Raw genomic sequence first — 17,701 nt, forward strand, 5'->3', positions numbered from 1 at the left:
TTCTAATTTTTTATTATTTTTTATTCTAATGTTTTTTTAACATGGATATTTTAATATCCATTCTAATGTTTTTTTATTAATCCAACTAAAATAAATCAAATGTATGCATATTTTATCATAATGCATCACAATATCACTTTTCTCTCGTCGTATCTCTCGGCGCTAAGATCATGTATAAACTCAGACTGCATGAATAACACCACTTCAGTTTGTTCAGCGTTTTATTCATGTCATTCACACATTCCTGGAAACAAAGGGATTAGTCTGCGAGTCCACATGCACCATGAACACCACACAGTGTCACCACACAAAACGGTCACTGCCTGGATAAGGAACCAAGCACCGCCGGGTTCAGACAGCTCGTGAGAACTTTAACTAGCACTGACCGTAACCTTCAACACAGTTACAGAAATCTACAAAGAGAAGTGGTAATACACAGCTTCAGGTCCGACTGAATTATGATGCTGTTTATAGCCTGAAGTGAATTCGCTGCAGAAGGTCAGTGTGGTTTCAGCCATGTAGCACTGAAACACCCAAGCTAAAATTTCCCCAAGACATCAATCACACTGGAAGAAATGAGTGTGTGCTTCAGGGAGTGTGGAAAAAAAGCTGTGGTACACAATCTCATACACAATTATAACATATATTTCATCACACCATACACACACGAAGAAATTTTGCGTCTTGCTTTTTTTTTTTTTTTTTTATCATTTATCATTCTATCAACAACATGGACATTAAATTATCCCAAAAACTCATTAACATCCTGGTCACATGGTCTAATAACTCACCAGGTTTATATACAGACTTCTTACAAATTGCACTCTGATTACTGATAATAAACAAAGTTTCCTTCCATGCCAAGTTCCTGATTCTGTATGCTGATTGGTCAGAAGGCGTTGATTATTATTTTCCCTAACAGCAGCTCTGACAGTAGTGCAGCTACAAAGTCACAGGTTTATATTAATTTCATTTGTATTAATGCACTTGTTTCTATAGTAACAGCTTGTTCCCAGGGGTTGGTACAGGAGACATGATACATAAACATGTTAAAATGCGGGTGTATGGAAGGAGTCTCCAGCGTCAGCACTGGAACTTCTTTTCTGCGGTTTCTCAGTAACATGACAAGCTGCTGCTTTTTGTGTCTTACGTGATGGCAGGAAGAAACTCAGTGCTCGGTGCGTAAATATTAAAATGGACAAAAAGTTCAGGGTGTCGTTCTGTAATAAATAGAAAAAGGATCACAGCTGAAATAAAACACTTGGGGTCGTGTTGTTACGGGAAAATAATCAGTCGCGGGTCGTAAGTGTGACTCAGCTGCACGGGATTTATTCCTTCCACGTCGAACCGAGTGTTCTTTAGTTCAGTGTCTTTTCATGCTCGCTTTCATAAAAATAAATCGACAAGGTCTTTTTCCTTTCTTCACACACGACCTGCTCGGCTCTGAAAGACTTCCACAAAGTCAACAGACTAAGGAAGGATGTGCAGGTTTATTCATTTAGAGAACTAGTTTTCATTTTCACCATCACGTTATCATACGGAGAAGAGTCCTCGTCATCTTCAGCCTGTATTCCTATCTTCCTGATTTCCTGCTCTGGAATTCTGGCTCTCCTGGGAGGTTTGGGTACGGCGTAGTCATCTACGTGGGCGTTGTAAGGGAACTCGTGTCCGCTCGGGTCGTTTACAGCACCCAGGGTCCTCCACGCGTTACCACGGACTTCCTCTGGGTCATCGTAGAGCGCTGTCGGAGCATGAGGCGTCGTGGCGCAGCCTTCGGGTTCATCGTAAATGTGTTCCACTGGATATTTACTTGAATGTCTTTTGGGTTTTTGTGGGAAAGACCTGATGGCAGATTCATCAATACTGTCATAAAGTGGTTCTACAGTCTTCTCGTTACTGTCTGTAGTTTCATTACTCAAACAAGGTTCCTTCTGTGGTCCCAAATGTGATGACGCCAAGATGTCCATCATGACTTTCTTGTTGATGTTGTCGAATGGAAGCGAGTACTCTGGGTCTGGGGAACTGGCACATGCACGAAGCGTTTGGTGTTGCTCTTCGTGCACGACTCGGTCTGGAATCTCTTTATCTGAAAGTGGTGCCGTGACCCGGGAATAGGCCTCATCTTCCGTGTTGGCTAAAGGACAGCTGCGGAAGTTCTTGACCTGGTTCTTTCTCGGCAGTGGCCTCGTGTCAAGGTTTAAACTCTTAACCCCAGTCAGGTGTTTATCTGTAGGTGTTTCCAGTCTGGAACGATGGGGCGGAGATTGTCTGGCTTTGTCCTTCATAGCCGTTTCACTCAGCATGCTGTAGACGGTAGAGCCGTCCTCTGTGGGCGGAGTTACTTTGGGAGGCTGTGGCATAGGTAAAGTTTCTCGAGTGCCATTTGAAGACTGTTGCTGTGAAATTCCAGCTTTCTGTAAGTTAATGGCAGCTTCCACGCTCTGGAAAATGCTGTTGCCTTGCTTGGTGTCAAACTCAAAGTTGCCTTCACCGGAGTCACACCTTCTTCCCGCCTCAAAAGAGAATGTTGTCTGTGTTTTGACAAAGACGCATGTTATTATGATGCCTAATGTGTATAAAATGTTGTTTATTGTTAGATCACAGGAAGTAACAGAATCGTACCTTGTCTCGTCCAAACCGACGAAGGAACCGATAAGGCCAGGTGAAATACACTTCTCCTGTCTTGGGCTCCTTCAGGAGCAAGCTGTCAAAGTCTGTACGGAGCAAGTAATGTCCTTTCAGCCCACACCTCTCCGCCGCATCTGTACGTCTGATTACCACCTTGAAGTCCCTCAGTGCTAAAGACAAGAGAAGGGTTTTTATCATTATTAACACTGAAAGTGGAAAGGTTTAACTTGGAATTGAAATCATGCAAGAAAACAACACAACATTTTCTTCAATGGTTTGTCTCTCTCGTAATGAGGACTTGTACATCATGTTTTAAACGGGTATGGAAGGAGTCTACAGTGTCAGCGCTCAGTGCTAAAGCTGTAACTTTTCCACATTCAGGACAGAATAGTTTATAGCTTCTGATTTCTCTGTAAAAGGAAAAGCTGTACTTTTTTTTGTCTAAATAACTTAAAGGAACTGACCTGCTGTTTATAGCTGCTATAACGTAAGTGAGACCAGGAATGTTTAGAGCTTCCTCATTAAACTGAGCTTTAAAAGGATAACAGCTTAAATCTCAGACGACTCATCGTTCTTATAAATATATATAACTGTTAATAAACTGTGAAAAGCAACTGGAAAAACAGTGCGTGTTATTTATTGCGTCATCAGTTGTTCAAACCTGGAGAGAATCTCTTCAGCCTCTGGAGTGCAATTATTTTTGAACTAGAGCGTCAACATTCAGCAGCTTGTTACAATCGATCGTCTTCAAGGTGTCAAACTGGGAGGTTTTGGTAAAAACTTTTCAGACCATTAAAGTAAGGACTGGGTTTTTAGAAGCGCAGTAAGGCTGATGGATGTTATGTAATTATGTAATATAGGCCATGCTGCTGCCTCAGAGCTGCACAAGTCAGGTAGCAAAAAAAATAATCCTGCTCATGCACTGGAGAGATGTGGTTTTGCTGCTGCTTATTTTATATGTAACATGTGGTTATGGGAGCTCCAATTCCTCTACGAGGGGAAGTTTATCTTTTTAAAACCAGCAAAAATTAAAGCTTCTGTTTGCAGCTTTGCTGAGCTTCTCCCTCTCGAAACAGAGCAAAGGATGACACAGTTCCTTCCGGTACACACACACGAGTATTACAGAAATAGTACAGAGAGAGAGAGAGAGAGAGAGAGAGAGAGAGAAATAAAAAGAGAGAGAGAGAGAGAGAGAGAGAAATAAAAAGAGAGAGAGAGAGAGAGAGAGAGATAAAGAGAGAGAGAGAGAGAGAGAGAGAGAGAGAGAGAGAAATAAAAAGAGAGAGAGAGAGAGAGAGAGAGAGAGAGAGAGAAATAAAAAGAGAGAGAGAGAGAGAGAGAGAGAAATAAAAAGAGAGAGAGAGAGAGATAGATAAAGAGAGAGAGAGAGAGAGAGAGAGAGAGAGAGAGAGAAAGAGAGAGAGAGAGAGAGAGAGATTGCTTCCAGGTGCATTTTTTAAGTCATAAACTCATGATCTCTGGTATTTTAGATAAAACATTACAGACACAACTAAACGTTATCGTCTTCTCTCTCTCTCTCTCTCTCTCTCTCTCTGCCAGGTGACTGCTGCGTTCAGGAAGTTTGGGGTTTGTGGGGAAACACTTTCTTACTTGGTGTCAAAACGAACTGAGTTTTCTTGACGTAAAACCTTCCTGAGTGCGCACAAATCCAATGAGGGGCAACCTTATTATACAACATCATGACATGGAGCGCCGCCAACCGCTACACTGTTCATGGTTAAAACACACAGTGTCTCGTGTCCTGATAAAAATAGATAAAAAAAAAAGATAAAAAACCTCAGTAAGGGAATGAGTTCGTACAAACTAAGACAAAACGATAGGAATTACATACAAAGTGCAGATAGATAGAGAAAGAAAGAAAGAAAGAAAGAAAGAAAGAAAGAAAGAAAGAAAGAAAGAAAGAAAGAAAGAAAGAAAGAAATCAGAAAGGTCAGTTGTTTTTCTCTCTGACCATCATTACAGACTCCTTCCATAACATTTATCTGTTTAATCTGTTTATAAAGTTAAACGTCCATTTTACACGTGAATCAGCTGTTGCTATGGAAACAATACAGTATTTATAAAATACACCTCGAAAAACGGAAACATAAGTAGCTTTAAAAAATATATAAATAAACAAAAGTAAGTGTTATTTAGTAATATGAATTTTTATCCTAAAACTTTTTAACTTTTTTAATTTTGCATTTTTTTTTTTTTTTTACAAATCAAAAAGTGTTGGTTATTGTGGGTTAATTTTACTAACCGACACAAGGATTGTTGGTTATTGTGGGTGTTTTCTTTTTTCTTTTCTTTTTGCTTTATTAAGCGTAGTGCATCGTTATTGATAATCAAAGCACATGACGTTTATTCATGCTGAAAGATTTGTTTCTACGGTAACCTTTAACCTCAAAAAAGGTTACCGCCAAAAGGTTTAACACTGAATATGAAGGGCTGTGACGACATGTGGAGGCTCGAGGTGCCGAGACGCTGGCAGCAGGATGTGTCACTCTCTGACAGATAAGCAAACAGTCTGCAGAGACAGCGGACACTGGTGTTAGGTTTTCTTCCGCCACACAACAGGAAAAATAGGCCACAATTTTCCACTGCATAAGAGGGAAATGAAGAAGTGGCTCAAGTTTCAGTGTGTGACCAAGTTGGTGTTAGTGTTCTGAAAACACCACAGACACACAGACACACACACACACACACACACTAAACAAGCTGCTTTCAAATGTCCTGCAGTTCCTCTTATTTCTGTAAAATCTGCCCTGTTCTCACCAGCTTCTTTCCCACAGTAGAGCAAGTTGTCCGTCATGGAGACGTCGTCTGAGTCCTGGGGTAAACTGTTCCTTCTGACCGCACCTCTTTCACTCCAGTTCATCTACCGGCACAAGAGACAGACACTCACATTAATCCACACGGGTTCGCTTTAGTCATCCGTGAGTCATTTTCTCTTTTGTAACAGTCACAACATTGTGCACATTTTTAATAAAGTCACAGCAGCTCAGTCAGCATTACAGGGTTGGGTTTTTATTTTTATTTTATCCTACAGTGCTGTTGTGATAAGTCTTTCAACTCAGTTCACGCTACATGATCGTAAAATCACACATCGTTAAAGAATTGTTGTGTTGTGTGCACGCTAACTACCGCTGCTGATGCTAGAAATGTTTTATTAAAATCATTAATGGTGTGAATGATGACCAGACGGAAATATAAACGTTTCCACACACCTCATTATTATCACTTTGCAAAAGGTTTGTATGCATTTTCCTTTCATCAGAATCTTTATTATCAAACTGCAATATTTCATTAGTTTATCTTTTAAATTGTGCTAAAAATCCCATTGCGGAAAACCTGCTTTATTTACTGCATCTGCATTTAGAAGTTAATGTTTATCGGCACATGATACGAAGCACCCTGCGCTTGGATCGTATCTCGTGGTAGAATCTGCTGTTAGTGAAACGATGACTGTGACTCACAATGTCCATCGCAAAGACAAAGACAGGCCATAATCCTTTAATAAATTGAACATAAATTAAAAAATATATAGAAATATAGACCTATTCTTTACTGAAAAAACAAACGATTTTCTTTTCTCCTAAGGCGACAGATTTTCTTAAACATTTATTTACTTTTTAATCTCTCGACCAATCAGATCACAGCTCAACTGAGAGAAAAAATTAAATGGAAGACTAGTATAAAAAATAATTTAATAAAAAAAAATTTTAATAAAAAATCAATTTTAAAATCTTGCAGTGTAAACAGAGATATTTTTTATTACAGCTTTACTAGATTTATTAGTATCTGATGTTGTCATCAGTGATTTAAATATAATTTAATCACACAAACACTCTTCATTTTCTGTCCATTAATTTAAAGCTTCCTCGTTTTTGTTTAATTAAAGATATCTAATCTATTGGTATTAAACATAATCATAACCACAGCTAGTTAGCCGGTACTAGCTAGCTAAAACCGCTAAGTATGTCAGTGTTATGGTTACAGTGTAACCTTCGAGTGCAATCTAATCCACATAAATCAGATAATCAGTGCGGATTTGTCTGAGACGACTGTTAAGAAACTTTATGCGATTATCCGATTATGATTTCAGAGAGAAATAAATAAAGGTTTGATGAGTGAAAGTCACCGAAATTTCCTGCATGTTTTTCTACACATATAAATTTTTACCTATTTTCAGAGTGCACAAGTATCAGTTATGGTTCCTTTCAGCGTGTCTGAGCTTAACCTCTGGTCCAAAAGCTACAGCTCATGTTCATGTCTGCGCGTTACCCTTTATCTTTCTGAAACACTGCACCCAGAAAAGGTCAGGTTCAATCTCATGGAAACATCTGACTCTGGTTTTTGAAATGCAAAAGTGATCTTTTGGAGATCTTGATCAAAATTATAGACAAGCCACTTCACCAATCCACAGCCATGTACAGGACCTCCCCTGCTCACATATTCAAACACAGCTGTGTGTGTGTGTGTGTGTGTGTGTCATTGCTTAACAAAATGAAATGTTAATCAGTAAGAGTTAATAAAGTGACATTTCTGGAAGGAGTCTCCAGTGTCAAAGGTAAAGTTTTCTGGTGTCTTCAGGACAGAGGAGTTAACCCTTGTCAGCGGTTTCTCACCCACATGACAAGCTGCAGTTTATTTGTCTTATGAGCTTCAAGAGAGAGAAGAAAGGAAGTAGAACCAGGAACTTGTTTTACAGACTTTCCACAACATTGTACTAATGTAACTATAAATGGATAAAAAAAAGTCTGACTTCTTGTTCTTAATAAAGCTTTGTAATTGTTGGTAAATTGGCGTGGTGTAAGAAGAGTCTTCTGTTATTTAAAAATAATCTGTAAAAATGTATTACTAACGTTATGTCTAACACGGCAACCATAAACACTCAGTCTGAGCTGTACACACTGATAAATATAGGTTACTCATGCTTATTTTAGGTTTCTGAATAGGAAGTGTCTCATGATAGAGTTCTTAAAATCCCTCTACAGTGTAAAATCTACATGAGATCGTCTTCGTTCCATTGTCGCAAACTGCTTACAAAAACATTTCAGTCAGTGGAAGAAATGAACAGCAAGTGTTGTTGCAACAGAAGTTAGTTCTTACTTACAGGAAATGCAATTTCACACAGTTTCTGCATCCAGTCTTCTAGTTCAATCATTTCTACAGCAAAGACAAATGTCTTTTCAGTAGTTTCCACCAAGAAAGCCTTGCAGTCCTTCGGGCAGCCGTCTACCTCCGCAGCCTCGGACACTCGGACGCAGTCACTCAGTCTGATAATCTGCAGCATTAAAGCAGACGTTATGGGATATCACAAAGCTGAATCTTTCATTTTATTATATTACATGTAAAAAAAAAAGAAAAGAAAAGAAACTGCTTGTATGAATCATTTAATATCTTTCCATGAAGGACAAAACTAACAGAGCTGCTCAGTATGAGTCAGTCTGAGACACACTGTCCTTTCTAAACAAAAAACAATGAGCCAACTGCTGTCTTTAAATATATCAAACATAAAAATAAGTAAATATATTTTTTAATGATAGTATTAAATGTGCTGAAAACATTGCACTTTGTGACGTTTTTCCTGCTGGTCTTTGTCACTCACCTTTTTGTTGTCTGGCTTGCATTTGGATCTCTCCAACGTGCTGTTTCCGCCATCTTTACACTCAAAAAACTCTAGCCGTGAGATCGAGCAGGAGCTTTCTCGGTACAGAATAGACCATACTTTTCTCCACTTCTGCAACAGTCGAACAAATTGTTTTAAAACACAGGCCTAGACTTGGTAGCAAGGTTTCCTTTTAATGACCATTTTTAGTGCCAGGAAACTCTAAAATAAATCCCCTTAGAGTGCAGCTTGCAGCTTTATGAACATAATCCAACGCTTCACACATCACACTCTTCATCCAAATAATATTCTCACAGACATGGAGTTTTTATTCCTGAGCTTCGCATCACTGTAACACACTAGCATTCTGCATCCAAGCTAACATCATTTAAATTATTTGAGTTACAGAGGTTTTGACAGGTAGATGAACTACAGCAGACCTCCTGGACATCGCTGGAGCCTGGAGCTTTCTGGACTACCACTTTAGGGCAAACCCTTAAAGTTTTATGTGAAGCCCTACAACAGAAAGTTTCTTCAACAGAAATCTAAAACTCCTAACCACATATATGAAAGACAGTAGAGATCCTTTTCTTACAAAATAGTGAAGCCTGGACAGCAGAAGGTTACGGAATATTTCATCTGCAGGCTATGATCTATATTTCACAACATCTGATTTGAGATTGTGATCTAATGCAAACAGTTTCTGAGCAATATACCAAAATCCTTTCAATTTTCTACCCTTTTTACCTTCTTCAAAAACTGTCAGGTGTTCGTCATACTAAATAATCATTGTGGAATGTGGATGGCAAGGCCTACACAATGATGTTATTTTGTTATCAGCAGGAAACATTGCACTTGCATTCAATTTACAATACCTGGAGTTTTGTAAGGTCTTTAGTGAAACTTTACTTAGTATTGAATTAAGCAATCATTTCTGTACAGCCCCAATCAGTGTACAGATCGTCTCCGTTGATAGGATTAGACACAACAAGCAATTGAATTTATTTATAAGATCATAATGTCAATTTATAGATCCACAGAAAGCTGTTGTGTGCTTTGGGGCTCGATCAGCATTTCATCTGTTAAGCAGAAGTCCACTGACACTCACTAAAACAAGACAACCGAAACCTGTTTCTCGCAGTTATTTTAAAGCAGGTTAATTCAGGCATGTTGTCTTACCTTTCCGAATCTTTGCTGCTGCAAATATAGCATACCCTTCTTTCTAATATCTTCCTCCATGTCTCTCTGTCTCGCACTACTCTTTAAAACAACTACAACCTCTACCGCTTCTTTCATCTAGAGCCACACCCCTTTCCTGCGTATTTTGCTCGTGACGTAATTAACATCACCAAGTTCCGCCATTTGTACATCCTGTATAACCCAGATGGGTTCTTTTGCAACACTCTGCAACAAGAGATATGCATGACGTGGGTCCCAAAAAACTGCAATAATTAACATGCTTAAAATGTCAAATGTCAGTACTTAGTTCCTGAATGTAATTCCTTCCACCTAACACAGGTGAAGTGTTTTTATTTCCTCATTTACAGTTTACAAACTGTTTTCTGTTTATTACAAATGATAACAAGCAAAGACAGACAGTTCAAGTTCATTTCTAGTTCATTGAAATATTTATGAAATGGTCAGTATGATTTGCACATCTAAGAATAGCTGTTATAACACTTAAAGTGTCATCTCGTCTCTGTGGTCCGCTGCTTTTGCTAACATCCTGTTTCCACTGCCAGAAACACACACACACACACACACATGCACACTCACAATGTAGGGCTTACAGTGTATAATAAATGGCTCAGTTAATTTCAAATTAAATTGCTAAGTTCAAATAGTTTCCAAAATTAAATAGAAAATGCTCAAAGATCATAGAAATCATTCTGCAAACTCTGATGAAATACGTTCCTGTTCCACTATTGTTGATTCTCTGGTGCCCTCTAGAGGTAATTTATGTAAAGCATAAACACGAATTTGTATATTATGTGGAATCTTATAAAACACAAGTACATACTGGTATCTATGACTTTACATTTAAGAAGGTTTTCAAATATAATAGAAAAGTTTCAATGAACTACTGACTCACATCCTATAGCAATGCTTGAAACCACACCAGCAGACAACTACTCACTATAATGTCCATGGGGAATTCTCTAAACACTTAGTGATAAACACCTGCAGAGAAAGGCACTTATACATAAGGGTCATCAACATCTAAAGACCTAAATATAATTGAACCAAGGGTTAGGGTTAGGGGGATATATAATTTGAACCCACAATTCATAGCTCAAAACGCTTATGCCATTCAGAAAGTTTCATTAAAGGCTCAAATTTACTCCACAGTTACAAAGACACAAAGGCCCAGCATGAAAGGTGGCAAAGGATGTGCCTGCACCAGCCATGAATCAAACCCAGTTCACAAGACTGGGAATCATGCATGATACCACTACACCACTGGTGCATTGTAGCAATAGGGAAAGGGTTACTTGTCAGAACATTTAGTGATGAGGCCCTACAGAAAACAATAAAGGTTGTTGAACTTTTTAAGACCTACTAGAAGTTGACCACTCTAACCCACAGTCCACATACCTGAAGGTGTGACATGGAATGTGGTGGAGCAGCAGGAAACAGGAGTGGTTTTAGGATTAAAGGGCAGTTAGCAATTTCTAAAGACCTCACTGTAAGCTGGCTCAGATGAGATTCAAGCCCACAATCCTCAGGTCCAAAGGCTGATGCCTTATCCATTAGGTCACTGGCCCAGAAAGCAACAAACCACCCTGTTCTGTGCAGGCCAAAATTTCCAGACCGCTCAGAAGCACTTGAAACTTGCTGATGCTACTAAATTTTAGAGACCTTGGACTTGAACTATTAGTGTTGTTGCTTATGAAAGGCTGGCTCAACATTTATACTGTCAGTTAATTAAGTCATGAGGACCTGCAGGAAACAGTAGTCTTTCTTGAACTAAAGGATTGGAGTGATGTGCTCATATTTCCGCACCTTCATAAGGATCCTGGCAGCACTGTTTGAATGTATTGGAGCATTTGAAGACTCCTGCTAGAGATCACAATGAGGAGTGCACTACAATACTCAGTCCTGGAGGAGACAAAGGCGTGGACCAGCCTTTCATTATCACAGAGGGAGAGGAAGGGCAGAGTTTGGCTATGTTTCTGAGATGAAAGAATGCAGTTTTACAGAGATGGTGGACATGTGATTCAAATGACAGATAATAACTTGACCCCCAGGTTATTAACAGAGTTGGAGAGAGTAAAAGCATAGCAATAGAATGAAACTCCATGCTTGCCAATGACGTGGCCCAATGGGAGCATGTAGATGTTGAAAAGGCACACCACAATTGACCGAGTGGGGCCGTGATTTGGCATCCCCAAGGGCCACATACAGTGCCAGAAAATCTATATGCTGTAGACGGTGAAGGAGAATTTTGTGGTTGACCGTATCGAATGCAGCTGTGAGATCCAGGAGGATGAGAAGTGATGGGGAGCCCTGGTTAGCGGCCATCAAAAGATCATTGATGATACACAATAATCTTGTTTAAACAGTTGATATTGAGATATGTCTGCTACTGATGCTCTGTAAAGCCTTCATAACGCCTCTAATCTGAGGTGCTGTTAATTGGTGATTTCTGAGGCTGGTAACTCTAAACTCTGCAGCAGAGGTAAGTTTTGGTCTTGCTTTACTGGGATGGTCTTCATGTGAGCCAGTTTCATCATGGTGCTTGATGGGTTTTGTAAATGCACTTGACAATACTGTTCTTGCAAGAACTATTCCAGAACACCTGACCTTCGTGTCTTAAAATAACAACTGACTGTTCTTTGTTGTCATTACATATGGATTACTTAAGTCCATGTGTGTTATTTCATAGTTTTGAATTCTCCAGGATTGTTCTAGAATGTAGAAAATAAATCCCTAAACAAAAAACATTGAATTAAAAGGTGTGTCCAAACTTTTGACTGGTAGTGTATATATAACAGATTATATTTTTTGAGGTGTTCCTGAAGCTGGGCTAAGAAAACCTTTTCCAGGACATTTGACAGGAACGGAAGGTTGGAGACAATAGTTTGCAATAACTTCATGATCCAAGGGGTTTTTTTTAGATGTGGTCTGATTATTGCAGTTTTTAATTTTGTTGGAACTTCTCTACTTCTCTGGAAAGAGTAGTTAATAATGCTGGTGATAAGGGGCTTATGTCTGAGACATTAACTTTTACCAGGGGAATGGGGAGAGGGTCTCATCCTCTGTATGATACCCACTATGTCTCTCACTTTGGTGACAGAAAACTGAGAGACAGTGTTCTGGTTTTGATTTATTCAAGTCTAGGGTTGGGGGGCTGGAGACAGACAGTGAGGAGTGGATAGTGTGAACCTTGGTGGTGAAATGTGCCAAGAAACTTGCTACAAGAATGACTTTGGGGTCTGAGCAGATGATTTATTATGGAAAAAAGTTGAATTGCCGGGATTTATATTAATTATATTTGAGTAATATTGCAATCTGGCAGTGGCAAGTGCTCTGGAGTAGTTTTTTTGATGTTCTCGATAAGCCATTTTTAATGGAAAGTTAGAGTAGTTAAAAAAGAGGGCACGCCCAGCTGTTTTCATTTGATGGAGCTCACTGGTAAACCACGGTGTAGATTTTGAAAAAGTGATCATGTGTGATCTAACAGGAGCGTGGGCCTCAAGGATATTCTGGAGGCCATTATTGTAGTAGTCCACTAATTCACTCACTGAGGAGAATTGTGGAACAGTGGACAAAGTTTTTATGCCAGAATTTAAATCGGAAGGATTTATATTTTTCAGATTTATGAAATGGATATAATGTTGTGTCTTGGAATTTCATGTATATAAAGGAAGATGCATCAAAATGATTTTATGGTCAGAGACACCCAGGTCATATACTTGGAGATTTGAGATAGAAATGACTAAATCAAGGATGTGGCCCTTACTATGGGTGGGGACCTCAACATTCTGCTTCAGTTTAAATCAGTCCAAAAGTTCTAGGAACTCAAAATGATTAGAGGGAGTGTCCACATAGATGGTCAGGTCTCCAAGTATCAACACACTGGATGTGAGGAAAACCAGGTGTTGTTTTGGTGGCCAGTAAATAAGGAGTAATGTTATAGAATGAAATGAATGAATGAAACAGCCTTTATTTGTCACATATACATTACAGCACAGTGAAATTCTTTCTTCGCATATCCCATCCTTGGAGGTTGGGGTCAGAGCGCAGGGTCAGCCATGATACGGCGCCCCTGGAGCAGAGAGGGTTAAGGGCCTTGCTCAAGGGTGGATGCTTACATTTAATTGCCAGACATTCAAAGGTAGACAATTTAGGAAGAGGGAATGGTGACAGTTTCAATTTTCTGCGGTGGATTACGACCAAACCCCCACTGCGACCAGTGGTTTGGGCTTTTTCAAGGTAAGTATATCCAGGAGGGCAAGACTCATTTAAAACAGAGTAAACCTTAGGTTTATGCCAGGTATCAGTCAGACAGATCAATCCCGTTCTCCAAAATGTGATTATGGATTAAGGATATGATTTATTTGTTAGGGACTGGACATTAAAAAGGTCAACTTTAGTGTTTGATGTAGTGTTACTTTTGGCCAGAGGACAAAGAACACTGAAGTCCTGTTTTCAGTCTCAAGCAGTGTTTTCAGGCTCCATGCTGATGGTGCTTGGATGATGTAATCAAGCTACAACGGAGAGAGTTTTTGACCACAGAGATGGAATGGAGTTTCCGGTCTTGTTGTAAACAAACTACCAGCCAGACCCCCTATGGACGTAGCAGGGTCAGTGGAAAAGTCCCAGTTGTTTAATGACTCCAAAATCCAATGGGAGGCTGTGCTTGTTGAGCTCCAGCAGCTGCGATGTTGAAAACTGGAGCATGGCAGTAGGTGGATATGATGTGATCCCCTTGCAAAAATATAGCTGTAGTCCATGTGCACGCAGCTGCACAACAGGCCGAGGGAGACCACAGCAGCAGGTCCACCACCAACAGCCCCAGAAACAAAGTTAACAAAGCCAACAGTGTCGATGGAGGCAGATGGTAGCTTGTAGCAACTAAAACTAGCCCCAGGCAAACACTAGGGAAAGTGAGCATGGTGGCCAGCAACAGCTACAGAGGCAACAGCCTGACAACAGGAGCAGCAGGTAAAAATGATCCAAAAAATGATGTCAATGTAAAAAAAACGGCAAATTAACTGCAAGTGTTAAGGCTACCCAGCTACTAGGGCACAGTAACATAGCACGGAGAAGCGCCGAACAGCCAACGTCTGCGTCCTCTCCCACACTACCAATCTTCCAATTTCGTAAGACCTAACAAGAACAACACTCCAACCCACAATCCTCATCCCTGCAGGCTCACCCTTTACCCATTGGGCCTCTTTCTTGGGCTTTCTAGGTCCATTTACATGTTTTGCTTGCTCACATGTAATAAAACATATAACAAATGTGACATCACTGTAAGCTGACACAGATGGGACTCTAACCCACAATACTCAGCTCAGAAGGCTGATGCCTTATACATTAGGCATGTGAAGGGGTTGCTAGGTGCATTTAGGTGCTTCTCTTGCTCACACATGAATGTATTCAGATTGTTTGGTAACAGTCACTGCAATACTTCAGACTTGAAGGGCTTGCTAGGTGCAGGGCAAGTGTGCAGGGCTTGCTAGGTGCTTTTCTTGCTCACACATGTGATTGAATCAGTCTTGAATGCTTTCAGATAAATTGTTAACATTCACTACAACCCTTCAGACTTTTTCCAGAAGGATCTGGAAAGCAACAAATCATCACAATGTTCTGTACAGGCAAGAAATTCAAGACAGAACAAAAGCACTATGTTTTGGAGATCTTGGACTTGAACAAGCAGAGATTTCTTGCTTATGACAATATTAATATATATATGTAAACAATAGTAATATGGCTCAATATTTACATGGTGAGATGATTCAGTAACGAGGACCTGTAGGAAACAGTAGTGTTTCTTGAGCTAAAGGGTTTTATAGAGCTAACAACTACTGACCCAGGTGGGAGTCAAACCCACAATCCTCGGCCACGAAGGCTGATGCCTTATCCATTAGATATTGATTGTCCAAGACAATCATCCACATTCGCTGCAATTCTTCACCATTGTCCCGAAAGACCTGGAAAGTAACAAACCAATACAATGTTCTGTGCAGGCCAGAAATTCAAGACAGCTCAGAAGCAATTCACTTGAATTTTGCTGATGCCATTTCGGAGACCTTGGACTTGAACAAGCAGAGTGTTGTGCTCATGACAGGCTGGCTCAACATTTACACTGTCAGATGATTTAGTGATGAGGACCTGCATGGAACAGTAGTGTTTCTTGAAGTAAAGGGCAGTTGGCAGCTTTTACAGACCTAACTATAATTGACCCAGATGGGACTCGAACCCACAATCCTCAGCTCCACTGTCTGGCAGCAGTTTGGTTGAAATGATTGTCCTCATTCACAGCAATCCTTCACCATTGTCCAGAAGGATCTGGAAAACATTTCAGACTTCTTTAAACAAGACTCCAAAAGAAAAAAAGAGAAAGAATAAAAAAACATCTTGTTCAAGGAAGGAATTAAAGGCAGTTTGGGAAAATCTGCACTTTGCTGATAGCATTACAGTTTGGCTTGGAATAACAGCCGCCTGAACATATCACCGAAAGTTCCATTAAGAGGCTCAAATTTACTCCACATTGAGGGCAACTTTTTCAGCACAACATCAAAGATCAAGCCTGCACCAGCCGGGAATCGAACCCGGTTCACAAGAATGGGAATCTTGCATGATACCACTACACCACTGGTGCCTTTCCAACCAGAGGCAATGGCTAATTGGCAGAACATTTAGTGATGAGGCCCTGCATAAAACAGTAAAGGTTGTTGAACTAAAGGGCAGTTGGCAGTTTCTTAAGTCCCTGATGGGACTTGAATCCACAATCCTCAGCTCCGAATGCTGATACCTTGTCATTTAGGAGCTTTTCTTGCTAACATATAGAATCTCGCTTGAATGCTTGCAAGACATAATTGCTTTCTCTCTTCAAATTGATTGCTAACATTCACTGCAACTCTTCAGACTTTTCCCAGAAGGACCTGGAAAGCAACAAATCAGCACAATGTTCTGTGCGGGCCAGAAATTCAAGAAAGCTCAGAAGCACTTGAAACTTGCGACTGCCACAAGATTCTGGAGACCCTGGACTTGAACAAGCAGAGTGTTATGCTCATGACAGGCTGGATCAACATTTACCCTGTCAGATGATTTAGTGATGAGGACCTGCAGGGTACAGTAGTGTTTCTTAAACTAAAGGGCAGTTGACAATTTCAAATTGACCCAGATGGGACTCGAACCCACAATCCTCAGCTCCGAAGGCTGATGCCTTATCCATTAGGCCACTGGGCCTGTGCAGAAGCCTTTCTTGCCACGCAAACATAAGGACAAGCCTGCACCAACCGGGAAGCCTGCATCAAACCCAGTTCACAAGACGGGGAATCTTGCATGATACCACTACACCACTGGTACCTTGTGGTAAAATGTCAGAACATTTGGTGATGAGGCCCTGCATAAAACAGTAAAGGTAACGCTTGCTTGACCAGGCACAGCAGCACACTGCAAAATTATTCCTTTGTTCAATTATGCAAAACACACAATCCTTGTTCCCCACACAGACCATTTGGATCGCGAACTTCTTGCGGACCAGACAGAGTTGTCGGCGATTCTTCCTAGTGTGAAGTCATGCAGTGTGTAAGCTCCTGTCGCCGATCCATGGTGCAATGTGAACACAGCAGCGACTGAATGCACCCCCAGATAGTCGTGCACTGTGAAAACAAGGGTGATCCGACGACTTTGAAAATCGTGCAGTGTGAACTCGGCATAGAGGGCAGTTGGCAACTTTTTAAGACCTAACTATAAGTTGACCACTCCAACCCACAATCCTCATCCCTGAAGGCTGACAATTGAACTATTAGGCCTCCATTTTGGGTTTTCTAGGTCCATTTAGATGTCTTTCTTTTCACACCTGTGCTAGAACATATCACAAATGTGATGAGTACCCACAGGGAACAGCTTACATTGCTGTAAGCTGACCCAGATGGGACTCGAACCCACAATCCTCGGCTACGAAGGCTGATGCCTTATCCATTAGATATTGATTGTCCAAAATGATCGTCCACATTCGCTGCAATCCTTCACCATTGTCCCGAAGGATCTGGAAAACAGCATTTCAGCCTTCTTCGCACAAGACTTTGAAAACAACACCCCCCTCCCAAAACTTTCTGTGCGAGGAAGGAATCAAAGGCAGCTTCCTGTCTGGCAGCAGCTTGATTGAAATGATTGTCCTCATTCACAGCAATCCTTCACCATTGTCCAGAAGGATCTGGAAAACATTTCAGACTTCTTTAAACAAGACTCCAAAAGAAAAAAAGAGAAAGAAAAAAAAAA

General features: G+C 40.4%; 1 protein-coding gene and 2 non-coding genes across 3 annotated transcripts; all 3 read right to left on the reverse strand.

Annotated features, from left to right (window-relative positions):
• Positions 1-211: 211 nt before the first annotated feature.
• Positions 212-9,538, reverse strand: dok2 (docking protein 2). Its single transcript, XM_058390591.1, has 6 exons — positions 9,422-9,538; positions 8,243-8,374; positions 7,748-7,918; positions 5,407-5,509; positions 2,623-2,798; positions 212-2,531 (listed from the first exon to the last, which is right to left on the reverse strand). Exons 1-6 carry the CDS (start codon positions 9,536-9,538, stop codon positions 1,491-1,493), a joined length of 1,740 nt encoding a protein of 579 aa, XP_058246574.1. The 3' UTR covers positions 212-1,490.
• A 6,464-nt stretch (positions 9,539-16,002) lies between these two features.
• trnag-ccc (transfer RNA glycine (anticodon CCC)) lies at positions 16,003-16,073 on the reverse strand. Its single transcript has one exon. It is a non-coding gene; the product is annotated as a tRNA-Gly (tRNA).
• A 517-nt stretch (positions 16,074-16,590) lies between these two features.
• On the reverse strand, positions 16,591-16,663 carry trnar-ucg (transfer RNA arginine (anticodon UCG)). The gene has a single exon. It is a non-coding gene; the product is annotated as a tRNA-Arg (tRNA).
• Between the last annotated feature and the right edge of the window lie 1,038 nt (positions 16,664-17,701).

The sequence above is a fragment of the Hemibagrus wyckioides genome, linkage group LG05, assembly GCF_019097595.1.
Source record: "Hemibagrus wyckioides isolate EC202008001 linkage group LG05, SWU_Hwy_1.0, whole genome shotgun sequence".
Taxonomy (NCBI): domain Eukaryota; kingdom Metazoa; phylum Chordata; class Actinopteri; order Siluriformes; family Bagridae; genus Hemibagrus; species Hemibagrus wyckioides.